This window comes from Cyprinus carpio, chromosome A22 (genome assembly GCF_018340385.1).
Source record: "Cyprinus carpio isolate SPL01 chromosome A22, ASM1834038v1, whole genome shotgun sequence".
Lineage (NCBI taxonomy): Eukaryota > Metazoa > Chordata > Actinopteri > Cypriniformes > Cyprinidae > Cyprinus > Cyprinus carpio.
The window spans coordinates 22,000,015-22,022,601 of NC_056593.1; the positions used below are offsets into that span (position 1 = coordinate 22,000,015).

The 22,587-nt window shown below is 36.8% G+C and overlaps 1 protein-coding gene across 2 annotated transcripts in view; it reads left to right on the forward strand.

Moving 5' to 3' along the window:
* The window catches only part of LOC109065923 (inositol hexakisphosphate kinase 1-like), a 50,993-nt gene that overhangs the window by 9,668 nt on the left and 18,738 nt on the right, over window positions 1-22,587 (forward strand). The window contains exons 1-2 of one of the 2 annotated variants that reach the window (XM_042712262.1): window positions 4,487-5,117; window positions 18,433-18,836. In XM_042712262.1, coding sequence (XP_042568196.1) covers window positions 18,614-18,836 — 223 coding nt within the window. In that variant the 5' untranslated portion in view covers window positions 4,487-5,117; window positions 18,433-18,613. Of the gene's footprint in view, window positions 1-4,486; window positions 5,118-18,432; window positions 18,837-22,587 lie in introns of those variants that run through there. The other variant, XM_019082903.2, reaches the window with a different exon arrangement.

Consider the following 22,587-nt stretch of genomic DNA (forward strand, 5'->3'; position numbering starts at 1 on the left):
CATTGTATACTACCCTGGGTTACTGTTATTATTTGCAGATTTGCAGTAATAACACAAGATAACACAAATTCACATTTGGTTTAAAACTATTGGAAATGGGTTAGACTCAACAATTTGGACATGGAGCTGCACTGAGATCCTGATATATCTGGGATTTAACCATGTAGTGCTTTAAAATGAAAATATCATTTTAAGATATTTGGTTACACTTTATTTTATGTTGTCCTTGTTACAGTGTAATTATAAATTAAAGTACTGAGTAATATTAATCAACTACCTGTACTTACTATATGGTTAAGGTTAGGATTAGGGTTTGTCTTAGGGTTACCTGCATGTAATTATGCATAATCAATTGTTATTTTAATAGTAAGTACATGTTACGTGTAACAAGGACACCTTAAAATAAAGTGTTACTTTAAAGTGATATTTTAATATTTCTTGAGTTACAGGCAGTGTTAATTTTGGCAGATGTTTTTGATTTAGTCTTAGTCTTAGTCTTGAGACGAAAATGCTTAATAGTCTTAGTCACATTTTAGTCATTTGAGTCTTTCATAGTTTTAGTCTAGTTTTAGTCGACGAAAAGTCATTGCATTTTAGTCAACTTTTAGTCACTACTTTTAGTCAATAGTTTTAGCCAAACTGTATATATATATTTAAAGAAGCACAATAAGACAAATACAATAGAGATACAAATTAAACTCATTTTTCAGATACTGTAGGTTTTACTTAACATGTATACATTTATTTAAGATCTTTTGTTGGTTAACATTAATGACAGATAGGTATTTAATTTGGAATGCTGTCCTTTTAAGACGGAAGGCATGCATGAAATACTGACACACGTTCAGTTTTCACCCACCTGTTCACGTTCACTTAATCCATAACCTACTGTATTTACGTGAGATACTCTACACGATAAACATTTGGACTGCTGTGTGTGTATTTGGGCGCTGAGAACTGATCGCGTGCTGTATATGAGAACTGAGGAAGTGGAGCGTGCGGGCGCGCGCGACAGAGAGAACACTTCTATCAGCGTGATTTCGCCTATCCCGCCTTCACTAACTTTAAGTTAATCGACAACTAATTGTGACTCCAGGGAAAAATGGGACGTCTGGTTACCTTAACCCTACCCCTTCGGGTGCTGAGGCCATTGTTTCAGATCGCTAGTTCGCGTTTTTGTAGTCTATCCATCCACTGCGGCTGCTATACTGACTAGATATTCAAACACCCCTTATCCGATCGCAATCCAATGACAGGGACGCACATTTTGAAAGACAAAAGCCTATAGGATGCATTTTGAATGTGTGGTAGTCCTCAAATAACATTATAGTCCAGTCTCGTCTAGTTAACGAAAACGCAGCATAAATTTCGTCATAATTTCGTCATCAGATATTATTTTTAGCTCGTCAACGTCTCGTCTTCGTCACAGAAAAAATGTTCGTTAACGAATATTTTTCGTCTTCGTCTTCGTTAACGAAATTAACACTGGTTACAGGCATGCAAACTTCGGGAAAATAACATTTTTTGCACTCAGACAGGTATGCAATTGTTTTGCTAGAGGGAAACAAAATACATTTCTAGATTCAGCATTATTTGCTCTTCAGACATTCCTCTTTAAAAGAAATAAAGTATTGGCGGAATGCAAACTGACTCACATTTGGTTTTTGACCACTGAAAATTTGTACAATTAAACATTTTACTCCTGAATCCATATTGAGATTCCAATATCACTAGTATGGAACCATACAGGGCCTTAAAAATGAAGATGCCAAAAGGAAAGTTTGTTAAGACCCAAAATCTAAAAGGGCATTAAGATGTCTGTAATACTTATTGAGATACAGTTATGCAAACGTTGGAGAAAAAACCATAAAGCATCATCTCGCAGACTCGCACTGTGATCAACCGTGTTTGTCTAAACAGCCTTCTTTTCTTAAAGGGATACTCCACCCCAAAATGAAAATTTTGTCATTATTCACTTACCACCATGTCGTTCCAAGCCCGTAAAAGCTTAGTTTGTCTTTGGAACACAATTTAAGATATTTTGGATGAAAACAGGGAGGCTTGAGACTGTCCCATAGACTGCCAAATAAATAACAGTGTCAAGGTCCAGTAAAATATGAAAAGCATTGTCAGAATAGTCCATCTGCCATCAGTGATTCAACCGTAACGTTATGAAGCGACGAGAAGACTTTTTGTACACGAAGAAAACAAAAATAATGACTTTATTCAACAATTCCTCTCCTCTGTGTCTCTCCAAACCAGTGTAGCGGCATTTTGACAAATCTGACTAGTACGCAAGCGTAGGGCTGGGCGATAAAACGATAACGATATGTATCGCGATAGACATGTAATCAATATCAATAAAAAATGTGTTCGATTCTTCAGTAACAGAACTGGCGTGGAGTGATAAGTGGTAAAGCCTTATTTGTTCGGTGAGTGATGTAGATAAGATGACTGACTGCTGCGCCAATTCTGACAGGCGCCCGCGCATGTTACTGAGAGAACGAGCAGAGAGAGAGAGAGAGAGACCCTCCTACGGCCTCACACGTGCTCACTCTCACAGTCTTTAAACCTTGCTCTCCCTCCCTCCCTTCCTTGCGCATATTAATCAAAATTGATATTACCATCAAAATCAATTGAGAATTGACACGATGATAGGTCAGAAGACCGAAGTTTCACATGAAGCATTCGGAGATTTTTTTCCCTGAATTACCGCTGGGTGTGAATTGTACTAAAATAACGTTGCCTTATCTTCTCTGAAAAGCGTGCCGCACATTCAGCTGACATAAACCACACTTTAAATAAACAAATAAAACCTATCCAGTGATTAAATGTTTTCTGTGTTGACAAATCTTGTGCAATGTCCTAACTACCGGGATAATCACACGTGCTGTCACCGCGTCATGATAGGTGCGCCATATATTTTCCAGCTTTTTTTGTCCTTTGCCAATCACACCTATGAATCAGAGGAAGGTTAAAGGATTAGTTCACCCCAAAACGAAAATTTGCTAATCTTTTACTCACCCGCAATGCCATCCAAGATATCCATGTCTTTCTTTCTTCAGTGGAAAAGAAATTAAGTTTTTTGAGGAAAACATTTCAGGATTTTTTCTTCATATAATGGACTCCAATGGCAACCAAATCAGATGGTTGCTATTGTTTCCTCAAAAAACTTAATTTCTTTGCCATTGAAGAAAGAAAGGCATTGATATCTTGGATGGCATTGGGGTGAGAAATTATTAGGAAATTTTCACTTTGAGGTGAACTAATCCTTTAAGTTAAAAATAAAAATGTTTAAATGTAATATATTTTTCTCCTGGTCTTTAATTTAAATAGGTCATACAAATATCAATAATTATTGATATCGACCGATATGAAACACTTATATCGTGATACAGTTTTCAGCCATATCGCCCAGCCCTACGCAAGCGGCTTACGCTCTTCTGTCAGCCGTGCCTCAAGGATACTCTTTTTTTTATGTGTATTTGCGCTTTGGTTTGAAAGCAAACAGCGCATCCTTTAACTTAAAATATTGAGTTTACTGTAAGCAGAACTCAAGTTAGCAGAACTCAAAGAACAAAATATATTAAGTTAGTAGAACTTTACATTTTGATTTTGTAATACGCAAGCATGTTCTTTGTACATAAACTGAAGTTTTGATGAGGCTGACTCATACAGTTCCATTGCATCATAGCAATATTATTATGTCTTAAAAGCACACCTGTGCTAATGTAATTAACAAAGAGACAACCGCTATATAGCCTACTTGAATGTACACAGGTTACTTAAAATGTGTCAGTTTCATGAATTCAAAAGAAAAAATTTCTGAATACTGATCAAGGTTAATTAGTTTGAATCAATTTGTTTAATAAAATTTGCCTTACCCAAACCAATTAATTATTCTGAGCATTAGGGTTTACAGTAATGAGAGGTGCTTATCAATTAAAGAAAAGCTTTTAAGGGCTTCCTTCATGCGGTTTTGTCAAAATTAAAATTCAGTGGTTTAACATAAAAAAATTAAGAAATTATATATTATAATAGAAATTATAATAAACTTTAGAGTTGGAATGCAAAATATAAGTATTATTATTATTATTTTCATAAATACCCTAGCAATATTATATATCTTAAAATAAAAAATATAGTACTATACAAAAATATTTAGTATTATATATTATAATAGTATTAGTAATTATAGTAGAAATATTTATATTTTTTAGTAATTATTATTATTTTAAAAAATGTCCATGTTTCTGTGTATGTTCATTAGAAATGGACAATTATCAGTTGCATATCATAAATATAATTTATATCAGTTATATGTCAGTATGGCTATAACATAATAATAATAATAATAAGAAACAATTCTTATTTTATAGCTATACTGATATATAATCTTACAATTTTAGCCAAATTTTCCACTCCTAACAAACAAGCACATTAAACCTGGATTTTTTATTTGTATTTGTTCACGTTTGAAATCACGGTCACAATTTTTTATTGGAAAAAAGTTTCCCCAAATCATGCATTTCTAGTGACTGTGGTTTCATTTGCCATTATATTTCCCAAACAACTGCATGCTATGGTGTGAACACTAGAAAAACAACTTGAGTGGCTCTGATCCCTCATACCTCCTTTAGCTCTATGAAAATCTCTCCAGCCTTTGATGGCACCCCTGATTCATACATTATCCTTGTAATCCAGGCATGATGAAAACTAAAATTAACCCTATCATGGCATGCAGCCAGTAGTTAGTGTAAGGCTCTAGTCCGCCTGTAAACACTCCATTCAGGGAGGCTTAGCGAGGTCACCTGTCTTTCCTTGTGTCTGTCTCACACTTTCATTCTGTCTCAGTCTCCTCCCCATTGAGCTTCCTCATCCTGAACCACTCCCACTAATGTGTCAAAACAGATCCGCCCTTGAGATGTCTTTTTTGTCCAGACACTGATGCTGAGCTGGCGCTATGTGTTTTGGAATGAGAGCTAATATGTCTGACAGAAATAACCTGTTGCAACGCGTCCAAAACTCTCAACACTCATTCACGCATACAGAAAGATGCAGAAAGTGGACTGCGATCCTAATTGGACACGACTGCATCTGATCTAATCCCATATTCAGTAAGTAGAAACTAGATTGACAGCCATCTACATATTAGAGTAAATATCTTACAAATGCGAAATTGTGCGCTGGGCAACTAAATAATATCGTTAGCCACTAGCTAATGAATAATTAAAATAGTTCCACTTACTAGTGATTGAGTTAATTTCACAGACCTAAACTTGAGCACTCTGACTGAGTGCTTGAGTTTCACTGTCTTTTCTTTACAGCACAGTGAACTCATTATGCCTGTTGATATCAATGGATATTCAGCATATTTGACGCATTGTAAACTCTAGTGTGTTAATTGAATGAGAGTGCTGTTTATCTCACATATATACAAAGAGAGAGAAACTGAGAGTGTCTAACATAATAGAACTGATGTGCTACATTTTAGTATAGGATTATTCAGCCAGCCTTTAAAGGGTTAGTTCACCCAAAAATGAAAATTAGCTTGTGTTTTACTCAACCTCGAGGCATCCTAGGTGTATATGACTTTCTTTTTTCAAACGAATCCAGTCAGAGTTATATTAAAAATTGTCCTTGCTATTCCAAACTCTATCATTGCAGTCAGCGGGTGTTGCAGTTGAACAGTCCACAAATCATTAAATAAAGTGCGCGCATTAAATGTCATACACGGAAGCTGTTCCGGTGGACAACATAAGATGTCAGCATTGCGTGATTAGTGACGCAATGACTTAGAAGTACAAACTGAGGATTTGCAAAGAAAAATGTCAGAGGATTTCGATATAAACCTAGAGGAGACTGGTTTTGCTTTGCTGAAGGAAACTTTGCTTTCTTTGCTCCTAAACAAACTCACAAGACTAGCATATTTCAGAGGTGCGTGCTGCTCATACGTCTTACGTCATCCGCCGGAATGGCTTCCGCGTATGACAGATACCGGAATTGAGAGAAATGTGTTTATTACGCTTGAAATATGGATATTTTTCTTACAAAAATGCATGGATTCACTACAGGAGGCCTTTATTCACCCCCCAGAGCTGTGTGAGGCACGTTTTATTATGGATGCGCACGCTTTATTTGATGATTTGTGGACTGTTCAACTGCAACACCTGCTGACTGCAATGATAGAGCTGTCACACTACGCTGCCGGAAGGAACACGGAGCCGTAGATAATAAAAAACAGTCTTTATTAATCCAACCCAGGGGTAAATCCAACATGGAGAACAGGAGGAAGACACACATACGTAACTGGTAGACCCGACCAAACTGAACTGAATAGACTGGGGCTTTTAAACTCAGGATAATGAGGGAGTTAAGGAGACACACCTGGGATCAAATCAGCAATCAAGGAGAGACACAAAACTCGGTCACAGGGGAAAAAACACACAGAGACAAGTCCATAGTTCTGACAAGAGCTTGGAATAGCCAGGACAATTTTTTAATATTTGGCTTGCGACTTAGTACTAGCAGCAGCAATCTATTTTGCCAAGACCAAATACATTAATACTGCCATGAATACTACCATGCTAATCTCTCCGAGAGTTGTCATGACAGAACTTCAGTTTTCGCTATAAAGCAACTCTGCAGGAGACAGTAGTGTCATTATTCAGTTCAGTTTAATCATTGTTGCTTCAATTCAGTTCAGTAGCTGTCACTGTTCAGCAATCAAGTTGAAGTTCTATAGAATAAACTTGTCATTACCCAACTCAATTCAGTTCAAGTTTTGTTCTCCTCTTAGTGCAGTCAAATTAATATTTCTGAATTTCATTCTGAATATCACATGACTTGTGTCAGTTTTATTTTGAAGTTTATTTCACTAATTAATCCTCTGCTTGGTGAAAGTGCTGACGCTAGTTGCAATTTTTCCTGATAACAATGAAAAGAACTTAAGTTACTCGGTCATTTTTGTCATTATTGTACAGATAAAAGTAATATATTATTTGTAACTGTAAAGGGGTTTACTTTTATCTGTGTACACTCACAACACAACAACAAACAGTGCACTTTCTGCCGTCTCAGTCTCTGTGAACTTCTTTCTGAAATGCATCACAAAAATGAACCAAAACTCAGCGAACGTTTCACACACAGACATGAGAGATATATCTATAGAAAGTCTGAAGCGTCTACTCTTAAATGAAGTCATATTCATTGCATCTAAATGTCCTAAGATGCAAGGATGTTTTTTATGCTCTATGTAATGTAAAACAATACAATATAAAAGTAATGTGAGTGTTTACACTGTAACATGCTTGTTAGAGTCTAAGAATGTATAGACCATGGTTTTCTGTAAAATACTCTGTTCGCGAATATCTGCTCAAAAGTAGATGTTTATAATAATAATATAAAATATAAAATGTTGTTTTTGTACAGTATGATACATACAAAGCATGCTTGTGTTTATGACTACAAAATCATGTGTTTTTGTTATGAGTGAGCAATATTTGTGATTGCTAATGTAATAATATAGTCGCTCCTAATATCAACATGCTTATAGATGTACCAACATCAGAAGCTGTTACACTGGGCTGATATTCTACATGAATGTGGTAAAATAAGCTCTATCTCTGACTGCTGATGGTGGGGCTGATTTTCATTCAGTTCAGAAATATCCAGTATGGTTTACTTGTTTCAGCAGTTGAACAGGATCTGTTTTCAGCAATGGCACAAAGGTGCTTGACTGTTCATGTCTCTGTGTTTAGACCAGTGTACATAATAATGTGCCTTTGACCTTCATTATGTATATTTTAATTATATGATTTAAATAAAATAAAAACAATAAAAAAAAAAACCTTTATTTTAATCTCCTCACATTCTTTCTTATCTGCCTCAGTCACATTCCTCACTGATGTCCCATTTTATAAAAGGTGTTAATCATCAATAATTATGGCCAAAAGCTCTAGTCTACCACATCCAGTTCTCAAAAGTCGTGTGGACAAATGTTCTGCATGTGTTTTATCAAAATACAAAGTTGTACATATACTTCTCATATATTATTGTGGCTCAGTTTGTGCTGAATACAGTGTAAATAGACTTTAGTCATTAATATGTTTGTAAGACACTGAAAAAAGCACAAATGACAGGGCATGTCAAAACTTCTCCAGGGCTCAAAACCCCCTCAGACCCCAGAGGGATCAAGGAAATATCTTTTAAACTGAATTGCTCTCAGAGATGGTGGTGTTTGTTTGCATGCATAGCGCTTGCTTAAACTGAAGTGTGGGTGTTTAGTGAATGAGATACCCGGTGTTTTGTTTTGCTCTGATATGTAACATGACTGTTTAGTGAATAGTCTCAGCTGTGTTCTAATATAAGGATAAAAAACATTCATCAGAATGGCTTTTGTTTGTTTACCAAAAATCACCGCTATGACAATATGCTAGTCAATATGTTAGTCTTGTAATATTTCCAAATATTTTTGCAGTTTTGTTATTTCTTGCTCAGACATTCTTTGAGTTATTCTACAGTTTCTTTAACGTCAGTGTAACTGTAACAACATCGAAGATTAAATAAAATTAAATATACTGTATTTAATTTCATATATATTGTTATATAACTTACCTGATCAGACTTGGTAGACTTATTTGATTTAAGGTCATGGTCAAATAATATTAAAATTAGAGCATAATTTGTCTTTGATGTGCTTTTATATCATGAGAAACATTTTTCCTATTTAAAAACTGGTGCACGGCCTTTCAAAGAAGAGGTTTTGGCTAATAAAGCAGAAGACTGAGTGATTGAATGCTCAGTTGAGTCAAGATGAGCCCTTAAATAGCCACTAAAGCTGATGTTTGTGTACTGATACAGAGACGAGTGATGTAAGCAGACGAGCCCTACAAATCTCATTTACTGTACGGACAGTCTCCATTCAGGCACGGCGGAAAGTCTTAAGAACAGATTATGTTGTTTGTGAGTCTCTTTTTAAACAGCATTTTGCAGATGAGCTGAGCCTTCAAAGTTCCCTAGTTGTTCTGAAATAAATACGGCTGAGTTTTGTTTTAATGAGCTGAGCATTTAAGAAGAAAATAGAAAACTTTGCCTCATGTCATTCAAAGCCTTTATAATTGGACATGGTGAACTGCAGGTGGAGGAGTTTGCAGCATGTTTATGTTTGCAGGCCTGATCTTTATTTGTTTACTGAATATTGGGGGTGGGAGGCTTCAGATTCTACAGAGAATTTGATTGGACAGAAAATCAGATGAGAAGCTAAAGTGCAAAATTGATCTGAAATGTTTGATCTCTGTTGGTGGAAAAGAGAGACTGTACATTTTGAATGCTTATATCTTGTGGTTGACCTTGCAAACTTTGAATTCAGCTGTGAGATCCTCTGAAGTGTGCAGTTTTAGACTGCATAAAAATGAGTGTACTCTGTAGTCGGTCTGTGTGTGACAAACCTCAAATTCTTGATTTCAAATTATGCTGCTGTGCTATATCCAGTTTGCCGTATTCATGTCATATTCACTGTCTGCTATATCTGAAAATTAGCACTTCCTTTTGTAGGGCTCGTCACACACCATGCCCAGTGTGCACAAACATACCAGATGTTTTTTTTTCTTTATTTGTGAAAATTTCTATAATGTAATTACAGAATAAAGAAGTTGCAATCTAAGTACTGTAAATAATTTTATTTTACATATTTTTTTATCAAGTTGAAATAATTTTTTAGCATATTTATTCATAAAATTTAGTAAATATTATGTTTATAGATGTAGACATATATAGATAATCTTAAAGCCCAAACATGCAATTAAGGGCACTGTGTTCATATTCTGGGCTCATCTACTTGGTGGTTGCTGTATATAGTATGCATAATCAATAAGATGTATAGTGAATTTGATCTTTTTTTAGTCTTTGTAGAGAGTGCCCAGAACTTGCAATTTGTTCACATTATGTTTGTTTTTCTTCTTTTGAGAGGCGATCTAGATTCATGGCTTGAAACAGATGGAAAATTGACAGTTCTAGAGGGAAAAACAAACATTTTGTCAGTTCTATGGATGTTTTGCCCTTCAGGTCTCCACGCAAGTCAATTGTGAATTAGAACTATTCAGCACAACCCTTAATACAGTACACACTGTATGATAATATAATGAATTCACATCTTTAAAGCAGCTGTCACTCCCAAAACTTTGCAGTATGTATTTGGATTTGCTGAATGCGAGTTTCTAGACTGAAGGCTTTTTAGGTCAAAAATGGATGGTAATAATGGGGATCTTTCTCGCTGCAGGGTGTCACTCATAACCCATAGTGGCTCTGATTCTTGTGATTCTGGTGAGTTGCAAGAGTAAGATCACAGCATTAGTAGTGCCGCTGTTTCATATTTTATGGACATCAACCCAAATCTTCCCACTGCATGTTTTGATCATAAATCTGGCTAGCAGATGTAAGTCTGGTGTGATAATTACTTTATTGACTTACAGTATCACACAATAGACAGTATGCACATAACCGTGATAACATTTGGTGGTGCGATATATGGAGCAATTATGTTTGCATGAGTGTTTCTTTACATATAAATTAATGACACCGAAATTTTAGCTGATCACGCTGCCTCTGCTTTGTCACTTCGTCTACTCTCTCCACACGCAGACAGCGACAGCTGAAGGCGCTACTCGAGGCTCAAAATGGTGCACATTCACATATAGTGACCTATTCATACCAAGCACAATAACTGTAATAACTTTAATAATCGTTCTAATTCTATGAGAATAGTGGCATTCACAACACAACTATAGCAACATTGGCACAGAGCTCTAAAATCACTTTAAAAATGATTTTTCCAGCTCATGAAAAATAAAAACATTGATAGCAAATCAGAATCTATCCTGCTTTAAAGAGCTCCAGCATTTAAAGCGGCATACAATATAAATGCAGTGCGCTTATGATGAACATAATGTTATTGTTTGCAGATGTGGACACTAATTTAGTTATTGTTAATGTTATCTTTATAGTTGTAATTCTTGGTGTGAATGGGCCTTAAAGGGATAGTTCACCCAAAAATGTTCACCCAGATGTTTTATCTCCTTACCCCCAGGGCATCCAAGATGTAGGTGAACCAAGATTTTAAACACAAACCGTTGCAGTCTGTCAGTCTTATAATGGAAGTGGATGGGAATCACGGCTAAAACATACAATAAAACAAACAAAAAAAAACGTACACAAACAAAACCAAATTAAACCCTGCAGCTTGTGACGATACATTGATGTGTAAAAACACAAAACGATCGGTCTGTGCAAGAAACTGGACAGTATTTATTTAACAGTTTTTACCTCTTGATTCACGCAATGTCAGAACAGTTAGAAGTCTCCTGAGCGCGTTCTCAGCAGCAAGCGTCTGAGGTGTCTCCTTCTTCTTGCTTTATGGCAGATCGCAGACTTATAAGTGCATTACCGCCACCTATCTCTCAAGTGGACCATTGACACTCCTAATTGAGATTTTAGACAGAGTGTCAATGGTCCACTTGAGAGATTGATTCCCATCCACTTCCATTATAAGGCTGACAGACTGCAACGGTTTGTGTTAAAAAACGGTTTGTGTTCTACTGAAGAAACAAAGTCACCTACATCTTGGATGCCCTGGGGGTAAGCAGATAAACATTAAATTTTCATTTTTGCATAAACTATCCCTTTAAAGGGATACTCCACCCCAAAATGAACATTTTGTCATTAATCACTTATCCCCATGTTGTTCCAAACCTGTAAAAGCTTTGTTCGTCTGCGGAACACAATTTAAGATACTTTGGAAAACAGGGAGGCTTGAGACTGTCCCACAGACTGCCAAGTAAATAGCAGTGTCAAGGTCCATAAAAGGTATGAAAGTCATCGTCAGAATACTCTATCTGCCATCAGACGTGTAATCTGGGTTATATGAAGCGACGGGAACACTTTTTGTAAGCGAAGAAAACAGAAATAACATTATTCAACAATTCCTTTGTCAACAGTCTCCTCTGTGTCTCTCCATATCACCGTATGCAGCATACGGTGATATGGAGAGACAGATTCCCATCCACTTATTACTTTCCACTTTTTTTGTTCAAGGTTTATTTATTTTATTTATTTAGAATATTAAATTTTTTGACATTCCAATTCCAATGTCTAAATATTATCAAGTTCTTTGTTCTTCTTTGAAAGAGTGTTCTTATATTATTATGATATTATATTATCATTGTAATGTCAGTGGCATATCATAGTCTTAAAATGGCAATAATATTGTTTAGTGCAATAATTTCTGGGGCAGTCTATCACCCAACAAAAAGTAGTTATCCTGACAGACCTAAGCAGATGCATAAGGTTATGTAAGAAAAGTTGGACTGAAACAGCACCTGATCAGGTTTGTGGTTATCAGCCTTTCTTTTGTGTGGACTGTGTAGGGCATAAACAGCATTATGAATGGGGTCGCTCTCCCTCATGTCCTTTTGTTGTTACTTACAATCATGAGGTCCAGAATTTTGTCCAGTGGTGTGATAAACATTTCCTTAGCATCAACACAAAGAAGACAGTGGAGATGATGTTTGACCCTAAATCCACCGGAGACCACCAGTGGTCATTAAGGGTCAGAATATAGCCCAGGTGGACTCTTACAGATATCTGGGCATTCACATTGATAATAAACTTACATGGAGTACTCAGGTGGGAAATGTTTGTACTAAGGTCCAACAGCGTCTGTACTTTCTTTGAAGGTTGAGAGTCTTTGGTGTCAACCAGAAAGTGTTGCTTCTCTTTTACCATGCTGTAATCAAGAGCATTTTTCGATATAGCATGGAAACCTTAGTGTACACTTAACACGGCCCAGATAACACGGGTAACACGGAGAGCCATGAGAATTATGGGGGTTAAGCAGCATCCCACACTTCAGGCTCTTTTTGAAGAAACCATTACTAGACAGGCCCAAAAAATTATTTCAGATCCTACTCATGTCCTTCACTCTGAGTATCAACTTCTTCCCTCGGGAAGACGCTTTCGAGTTCCTCAATGTAGGCTTAACCGTTTCAAGAACTCTTTTGTCCCACTGTCCATTAAAGCATTAAACCATAAGTTAGGCAGAGGTCAACAATTATAAGAATTTTATTTTTTCTTCTTCTTCTCTCTCACCCATCTAGCATGTGTAACAACATATGTTTATGTTGACCTAGGGTGTGTTGAACACTGGGTAGGGTGCAATCTAGTTTGTATATTGTGTATAATGTATATTGTGAGCAGGGCAGTGATGGCCTCTCTTTGTATTATATGTATTTAGCATGTTATTGTGTTAAGAAGCAGCTATACTGTGTGTCTAAAGCAAATTTCCTTCGGGACAATAAAGTTTATCTTAGATGCCTGAGGCGTCAGCATCGTTCTACTTTCCTTGAATGACTTGAATCAGTAATGAGTACCAGCATTTTCAATTTGCAGCTTACTAGCAGGCCAGCAAGAAACTACAGTTTACCTGGAGTTATTTGTGCTTTATGCTGCTAATACTGTTGTTTTTAGCATATTTTTGGTGAAAGTATTTTACTTTGCTGTTGGAATTGTTGTAATGTTCTTTTGTATTGTTATTTTAACATCAAACGGCTCATCTTTCTTCATTATTAATAAATGGGTATTGGTCAATACTAGTGTCATTCAGCAGCATTGATAAATGTACTTCCAATCGGGGTTCTTCAAGTGCTGGTCCCAATGAACCCACCCTGCTGAAAGGATAGCATGACTTTCATATTCCAGTATGCGTTTGTCAAAATACTACATTGAGAAGGGAGTGATTTAGCCTATAATTGATTGTAATGGTTTTATTTTGAAATAAATGCAAAGCAATTGATCACATCTGTGGTAGTACTGTACATCAGCCCACCTCAGCTGACCCCTCTATCTAAGTGCATACTGTTTCCTACAGTAGTGATGGTATGAGAGCTTAGAACACTGACGATGTCTAATTTCAGTCTTGGCACATGAAGCCACATGAATGACAGTGGGCCGCTCTGTATTTAGACTAGAGAAGATCCAGAACATACAGTACAGTGAGATCAAACATTAAATACCATTTCCTGTTGACTGGTCGACTAGACCATTATTTATACATGTTACAATAAAAAAATACATTTAGTTTTAATATAGTTACATCTTTGAATATTATATAATAAATTGTGTCACTGTTTAAGTTATAAGCATAAAATACAGTGATTATATGATACAACACTTACACACCACCAATGACTAGTGTCATCTTTGAATATTATATAATAAATTGTGTCACTGTTGCTTGTCAAATAGCCTGTTTTTATTTGTAAGCTTGTATATTGCAAAACAATAATACATGACTTATGTGTTGTTTTGCAAACACTTGACACATGCTAAAAAATTTTTTCGAAGATCTTCTGTTCCGGATATTAGGGATGGCATTTTTAAAAAATACTGCATTTGAATATTTGAGCTCATAAAAAAATGTATATTTGAATGTTTGTTTATTTAAATGACATTTAATGAGAAAGACCCTTTTTTTATCAAACATTATTTTTGTCACCATTTCCAAACGATTTTATCACAACAAGCTTGTAAACTATATACTGTGTTTTTTCCATTTGAAAACTTGGTAACACTACATATAGGTATATATAGGTTCCATTAGTTAATAAACTACTTTAGTTAACATGAACTAAGTGAGAACAATCCTTCTACAGCATTTATTAATCTTAGTTAATGTTAATTTCAACATTTACAACAATGCATTATTCAAATCAAAAGTTGTGCTTGTTAACATTAGTTAATGCCCTGTTAATTAGCATAAACTAACAATGAATAACTGAATTTTCATGAACTAAAATTAACAAAGATTAATAAATACAGTAATAAATGTATTGTTCATTGTTTGTTTATGACAATAAAAACATTAACTAACATTAACTAATGGAACCTTATTCTAAAGTGTTACCAAAAACTTTAAACATTGTGTGCAAAAAAAAAAAAAAAAGTACAGAAAAAAAGCACTTAAAGGGCTATAAGGCACATACATATACACTAGAGTCGGCATTGTGTTTGCATTGTTTCACATGTTCTTGTTGGCCAAAAAAAAACATGTAAATGATCGGGTGAAAATCAGCTACTTATGCCGTTTGTCAAAGTGCCTTCAGCCAGGTTAAAACGGTTGGCGCTCTACTGTAAATGCCTAGCTGGCAGGAACAAAATGCATGCATTATTTTTCATATCAATATTAACTTCTCCATTGTTGTTCAGTCGTAGTACTGGTAGGATGTGACAGTTGGTCAGTGTGGTATTTGACCCACCCCTCGTCCACTGTGATTGGATGGCTGAAAACTGACAGTGATGAGCACTGGCCAAAGTTGAACATTCATTAGTGCTTTGTTGTGCTGCTGGCATCTTAAAAAATGCGGGACTCCCATTGAAAACTATTGAAAAAATATGCTAGCCTCTTGAAAAAAAAATGTTTTGGTGGATGCATGGCCATGATCTGTTTATTAGCTGAGCAAAAACAACTGCTCATGCTAACTGTCACATCGACCAGTTCAGCCTTTAATCGAGCAAGGAAATAACAAATACATTTCGTATAATGATCAGTCCATTTGCTTGTTAAAAAAAAACAATTAGCAAATCAAAACCAGGCATGAAAAAATCATCCCTAGTTTTAAGAGTTTCAACTGTAAATAGTGTTTGTAATTTTTTTAATTATTATGCTGTCACGGTAATGCTGTCATTGATTTTTGATTGAGTTAAAATTTTTGGAAGGTTGACACACTGCATCGCTGCCTTCAATAAATTCTTCTCCCCTTTGGAGCTTAACTATTTAGAATTATTGTATTAGAAAAAATTGAACACATTAATCAAGACGCCCAACAGCTACTCAGCCAAATACAAGAGCGCATTGACTTCCAAAATGACAGACAGAGCATCAAAAGCTGACAGTGGGAACTCACACTCAAACATATCCAGCGGGGCTTTTATCACGAATGCCTGGAATGCATGTTTAGGCACTGCTGGATCAATACTTCAATTAAGGATCTTTTAACCTATATGAAGCAATCGATGGCAGCTCAGCCTTCCTGAGATATCAGACTCATTTCATCAAGGCTTCAAAGACAGCTTCAATTTTGAGGGCATTTGAAACACGCATGTTTTTGTGATAGTTGATGAGAGCCGAACATGTGTGCTGCGGCATGTTAAGTAAAATGAGGATTAGATTGAAGGCATTGTTAGAGATGGATGCCGCTCTGTGTGTCTTTGAGCTAATGGGACTCAGGCTAATGTAATAAAGGCTCTGAGATCAGCAGATACCAGCTGTGTTTGTAGGGCTACACAGCATTCTGGGAAACGCTCTCGAGATGCAGTAATGGAAGGTTATAAACCTCTGTTTGTTTTGTTTAGCTGGTGTGTGGTTTGATTAATATCCAGACCATTTAAGCTGTTATTTTCTATCTATTGAATTGTTAGTTCATCCAAAATTTAAAATTCATTAATTAGGAAAACAGTGTGTCAATAATGCAAAATGACAGTTAAAGCAGTTCATCATGCAGCTCAGTTCAGTTTAAATCGTATCTGTGCAATAATTTGCAATCAAGTCAACGATATCGCTGTAAATGAAGTGTCCCCAACTAAGCAAGCCAGAGGCGACAGCAGCAAGGAAGAATCATCTGTTTCCTGTGGTCTTGTCCCGGTGGTCATCTGAGACAAGGTCTTTACAGGGGATCTGTCTCTGGGGCTCTAGTCCTGGTCTCCGCTGTCTTTCAGGGCTGTAGAGGTCCTTTCTAGGTGCTGATCCACCATCTGGGCTGGATACATACTGGATCAGGGTGACTGCAGTGACCCTCTGACTTGGATACAGACTGGATCTGGTGGCCACGGTGACTACGGAATAAGAGAGAAACAGACTAATATTAGCGTAGATGCCATTCTTCTAACGATGTAGCAAGTACATCGGGTGTTATGGGAAGTGTTCCTGGTTCCGGTTTACCTAATTAATGCAGCCTAAAAATCCTTTAACGGATTTGGATATTAGAAGCGTATTAGTGTGTTATGTGTAAGCCAGGTTAAAGAGATGGGTCTTTAATCTAGATTTAAACTGCAAGAGTGTGTCTGCCTCCCGAACAATGTTAGGTAGGTTATTCCAGAGTTTGGGCGCTAAATAGGAAAAGGATCTGCCGCCCGCAGTTAACTTTGATATTCTAGGTATTATCAAATTGCCAGAGTTTTGAGAACGCAGCGGACGTGGAGGACTGTAATGTAACAAGAGCTCGTCCAAATACTGAGGTGCTAAACCATTCAGGGCTTTATAAGTAATAAGCAAGATTTTAAAATCTATACGATGTTTGATAGGGAGCCAGTGCAGTGTTGACAGGACCAGGCTAATATGATCATACTTCCTGGTTCTAGTAAGAACTCTAGCTGCTGCATTTTGGACTAACTGGAGTTTGTTTACTAAGCGTGCAGAACAACCACCCAATAGAGCATTACAATAGTCTAACCTTGAGGTCATAAACGCATGGATTAACATTTCTGCATTTGACATTGAGAGCACAGGCCGTAATTTAGATATATTTTTGAGAAGGAAAAATTCAGTTTTACAAATGCTAGAAACGTGGCTTTCTAAGGAAAGGTTGCTATCAAATAGCACACCTAGGTTCCTAACTATGACCGAACCTATTCCTAACTGATGACGAAAAATTGACAGAGCAGCCATCAAGGCTTAGACAGAGTTCAAGGTCATTACATGCAGAGCTTTTAGGTCCTATAATTAACACCTCTGTTTTTTCAGAATTTAGCAGTAAGAAATTACTCGTCATCCAGTTTTTTTGTCTGTTGAGTGTGTGAACGCAACGACCAATCAGACGTGTTGAAGTCAGTCGGAATCCTTTTTTAAAGTGTAAAACAGTGTAAATAAGAGTGTACAGTGCAGACAACTTTGCTGATTATAATAGGTGTTTTCACAAATGCGCAGAGCTCATTGAACTCATGTTGAAGTGATTGACAGATTCAGTGGTTATAAAGGGATTGCTCTTTGCTTGCTTTGTTTATGACCCAGGCATAATTTGAACCATTTTTTCATGTGTGGATTGACAGCTATATTTAGGGCTATTTGCAGGATTGAATCTAAAATCAGAAAAAATCTGATACTGTATGTAAAAATGGTTGTAAAGAGACACAATTGTTTTATATGATGAACAAATTACTCATTTAGGGTTTTTTATTCACAAGTAAACATTGATCAACACACATACATAGAGCTCATCAAATATGGTAGACAGAAGGTTTTAGTGTGTTATGCAAGCGCGTTTGATCTTCCACAGGAACCAATGAGATTTGTTCTTGCACTTCAAGCATTTCCATATTTGATGATACTAGCACAGTCTCTGTTTTGTTAGAACCTAAACTGTGATGTTTCTCCTTCTCTTCTAGGTGGGAGCATTAAGGATCCTTCCCAGCGCTCGCAGCGCTCTTGATCATCCCAGCGCTCAGCGTGCTGGCTCCTCCCCCTCCCGGCGGCAGCGTGCGCTCTCAGCCGCCCCCGTGCACCCCGCGCTCGCCAGGCCTGCGCACCCGAGCCCATGCCCCCAGCTCTACGCGGCCCTCCAACGCCATGTGTGTCCCGCACACTATGGAGGCGGGCAAGCACAGTGCCAGCCAGGGGCAGGGCAGCCGCGGCGGGGTTCCCCTAGAGCCGTTCATTCACCAGGTGGGCGGCCACACCAGCATGATGCGTTACGACGACCACACGGTCTGCAAGCCGCTCATCAGCCGCGAGCAGCGGTTTTACGAGTCCCTGCCTCCAGAGATGAAGGAATTCACCCCCGAGTACAAAGGTAAGATGGATGATCTGGATACATTGCACTCTTTTTAAGGTGGCACTAGTGTTGTTTTTGGCGGCCTGTTTTAATTTTAGTTTTAGTCTAGTCTTCATGTGAAGCTGTCATTTTTAGTTTTTATTAGTTTTAGTCATGTTCATACTTTTTTTAGCCTAGTCTAGTTTTAGTCGACGAAAACTGATGACATTTTAGTCTAGTTTTAGTCAACGAAAACTAATGACATTTTAGTCTAGTTTTAGTCGACGAAAACTGATGACATTTAGTCTAGTTTTAGACGTTTAGTCTAGTTTTAGTCAATGAAAATGGTATTTTAGTCTCTTTTTAGTAATGCCATTCTGTTTAACCCAGTCAATCTAATACAAGTACCTAGAAGTATAGACGAAACCAAAATTTTAAAATTTCAAACAAGGTTATCTTATTATATTATTGTTACCTTATAGACTTAAGAATACATCCATTCCAGACATGGAAGATGCTCTGATTTGAATTTACAACATTTATTTTACCAACCAAACATGTAAGAAGTACACACACATTTAAATAAGATATATAAAAACAATAAATAAAATGTAAAAAAAAAATCTGCAAATGTTTCTCCCGAACCCCGGCTGGCCGGCCATCGGTCCCTTTCTCTGTGTCAAGGCTGATTTATACTCGACGTGTCCGCAATTTCGCTTGGGTGAGTGTGGAAAATATGACGTCATTGCGGTGTTGCCAGAAGTTCTCAAAACTCATTTTGCGTGGTGGAGTGCACAGCATTTTTTTGTAACTTTCCGCATAACTCTGCATCCGAACATGCACGAGTTCAGGGTGATTCTAGCCGAACATGCACGTCTGTGTCTGTGTTTGTGTGAAACAGAAGCGGTTTAATGTGAATTTCAAATTCCATCAGGTTCTTTTTTTTTTTTTCAAAAGTTTGCATAGGTTGTCCAAGGCTTCTTATTTGAGGTACGTTTTATTTGTATTGTATAAAATAGAATTAGAATTAATTTAGATATTAATGATACACTATGTGCTTAAAGTTGTCATGTGTTTGATGCAAAATACAGCCAATAGTTTAAGATTGTTTTAAGTTTGTACATAAAGAAATTATTAATTCATCAACTCATTCATCACAAGACTTGTACTGGCCATACTGGCAAATGACTTCTCACCGGTGATTCCCGACGGTTTTAGACAATTACTCTTCGTCGCTCCCCTGTCGTTTCAAATAGTACAACGGCGAATGCAACAAGTATAAAAGCCTCGTCCATTTGGGAAGGTGCGCTCGCATTCAGCGGAGCCAGGCAAAAGTATAAATCCCATTTAACTTTGTTGTCGTCTTCTAAATAATGCAGCGAGTGGGGCTTGAGGAAGTGACATCAGTTGCTATACTGCTAAATAATAATAACGCGACTAAATGAGACGAAAATTTTTTATAACATTTTGTTTCGTCTCGTTTTGGTCAACGAAAATGAAGAGACATTTTAGCATAGTTTTTATTTTGTAAACCACATTTAGTCTAGTTTTTATTCGTCAACAATATTGCATTATACATTTAATTATAGTCATCGTCACATGACCAGCATTTACGTTGCGTCTCGTCTCGTTTTCGTCACATGATTAAGGTTCATTGACGACGATATTTAGTCATAATTTTCGTTGACGAAAGCAACACAAGGTGGCACGTTATCTAAAAAAGATGGGACACAACTCAGAGACACAAACTATGAGACACAACTCAGTGTGTAAGTATGTAAAAAGATGTTGAAGATGGTGGATTGATTCCAAAAGCAGTGTTTTCATGGCTGTAGTTATCTCAGATTTAGTTGTTTTTAGTGGTGGTTTTTTTTGAGCTGACAGCCCAATAGTAACTGCTACTGATAGCACAGTGAAGCGAAAAATGCGAAATCCCTCTGTGAAAAGTTGCTTCTTCAAATTTGTGCTCTTCAAAGCACCGTAAAATATGAATGCTAAAAAAAACAACTGAAATGGTTTTGGAGGGCTTGAAGTTTTTCAGTCATTTCAGAGTTCTCTGTTGCTTCTCTGTTTTGGCTGTCAGTATCTATTTCATGTATAGAACGTGGGTAAGCTGCGTATGCAAGATGGTCCTGAGATCTTTTAGTCTACACTCTTTTCTGAAGATCTGTGAACAAAACTTCACTAAACATTATTGCCAGTGCTCCTCCCATCCAATAATCACAATAAGCTTTAGGCTTTGTTACTTTTGATTTGAAGCAAAGTTTCGACTTTCAGATTCTGTAAGTTTTACAACAAAATACAGACAATAAATGTGGTTTTGATTCTCTTTAATGTGACGTGACAAATTGTTTTAGCACCTCAGTTCAAGCGGCATGTGAACTGATCATATTTTGCTCTTTAATACTAGTTATATCACAAAAATAAACATGGATGAACATAAGAAGGTATGTTAAAAGAAACAGTACAACTTACTGAAATATGTCACAAGTGTATCAGCAGTGGAAAGACCTAATGCTGAATTTATCTCAGTAAAGACATTCAATGTCCACGACTTGTTAGGAAAAAAACAAAACAAACAAACAAACAAACAAAAACCTCTAGAGAGGAGCATTTTGCTACAAACCCGATTCCAAAAAAGTTGGGACACTGTACAAATTGAAAAAAAAAAAGGAATGGAATAATTTACAAATCTCATAAACTTATATTTTATTCACAAAAGAATATAGATAACATCAAATGTTGAAAGTGAGACATTTTGAAATGTCATGCCAAATATTGGCTCATTTTGGATTTCATGAGAGCTACACATTTCAAAAAAGTTGGGACAGTTAGCAATAAGAGGCCGGAAAAGTAAAAATGTACATATAAGGAACAGCTGGAGGACCAATTTGCAACTTTTCAGGTCAATTGGCAACATGATTGGGTTTAAAAAGAGCCTCTCAGAGTGGCAGTGTCTCTCAGAAGTCAAGATGGGCAGAGGATCACCAATTCCCCCCAATGCTGTGGCGAAAAATAGTGGAACAATATCAGAAAGGAGTTTCTCAGAGAAAAATTGCAAAGAGTTTGAAGTTATCATCATCTACAGTGCATAATATCATCCAAAGATTCAGAGAATCTGGAACAATCTCTATGCGTAAAGGCCCGTTCACACCAAGAATGATAACTATAAAGATAACTATAAAGATAACGATATTAGTGTCCACACCAGCGAACGATATCTTCTTTTTATTCTAAGCGCAACCTTGTCTGCCGCTTTAAGTTCTCGAGCGCGTTACAGCAGGATGCATTCTGATTGGCTGTCAATTTTTTATTGTTCATCAGCTGGAAAAAATCGTTTTGAAAGTGATTCCAACGATATCATTTTTCTTTGTCTTTTATCGTTATAGTTGTGGTGTGGACGCTGCTGTTCTTTAATACTGAAAACGATTTTTAGAACTATATCTTTATCGTTATCTTTATAGTTTTAGTCCTTGGTGTGAACGGGCCTTAAGGGTCAAGGCTGAAAAACCACACTGGATGCCCGTGATCTTCGGGCCCTTAGACGGCACTGCATCACATACAGGAATGCTACTGTAATGGAAATCACAACATGGGCTCAGGAATACTTCCAGAAAACATTGTCGGTGAAACCAATCCACCGTGCCATTCGCCGTTGCCGGCTAAAACTCTATAGTTCAAAAAAGAAGCCATATCTAAACATGATCCACAAACGCATCTGTTTTCTCTGGGCCAAGGCTCATTTAAAATGGACTGTGGTCAGACGAATCAAAATTTGAAGTTCTTTTTG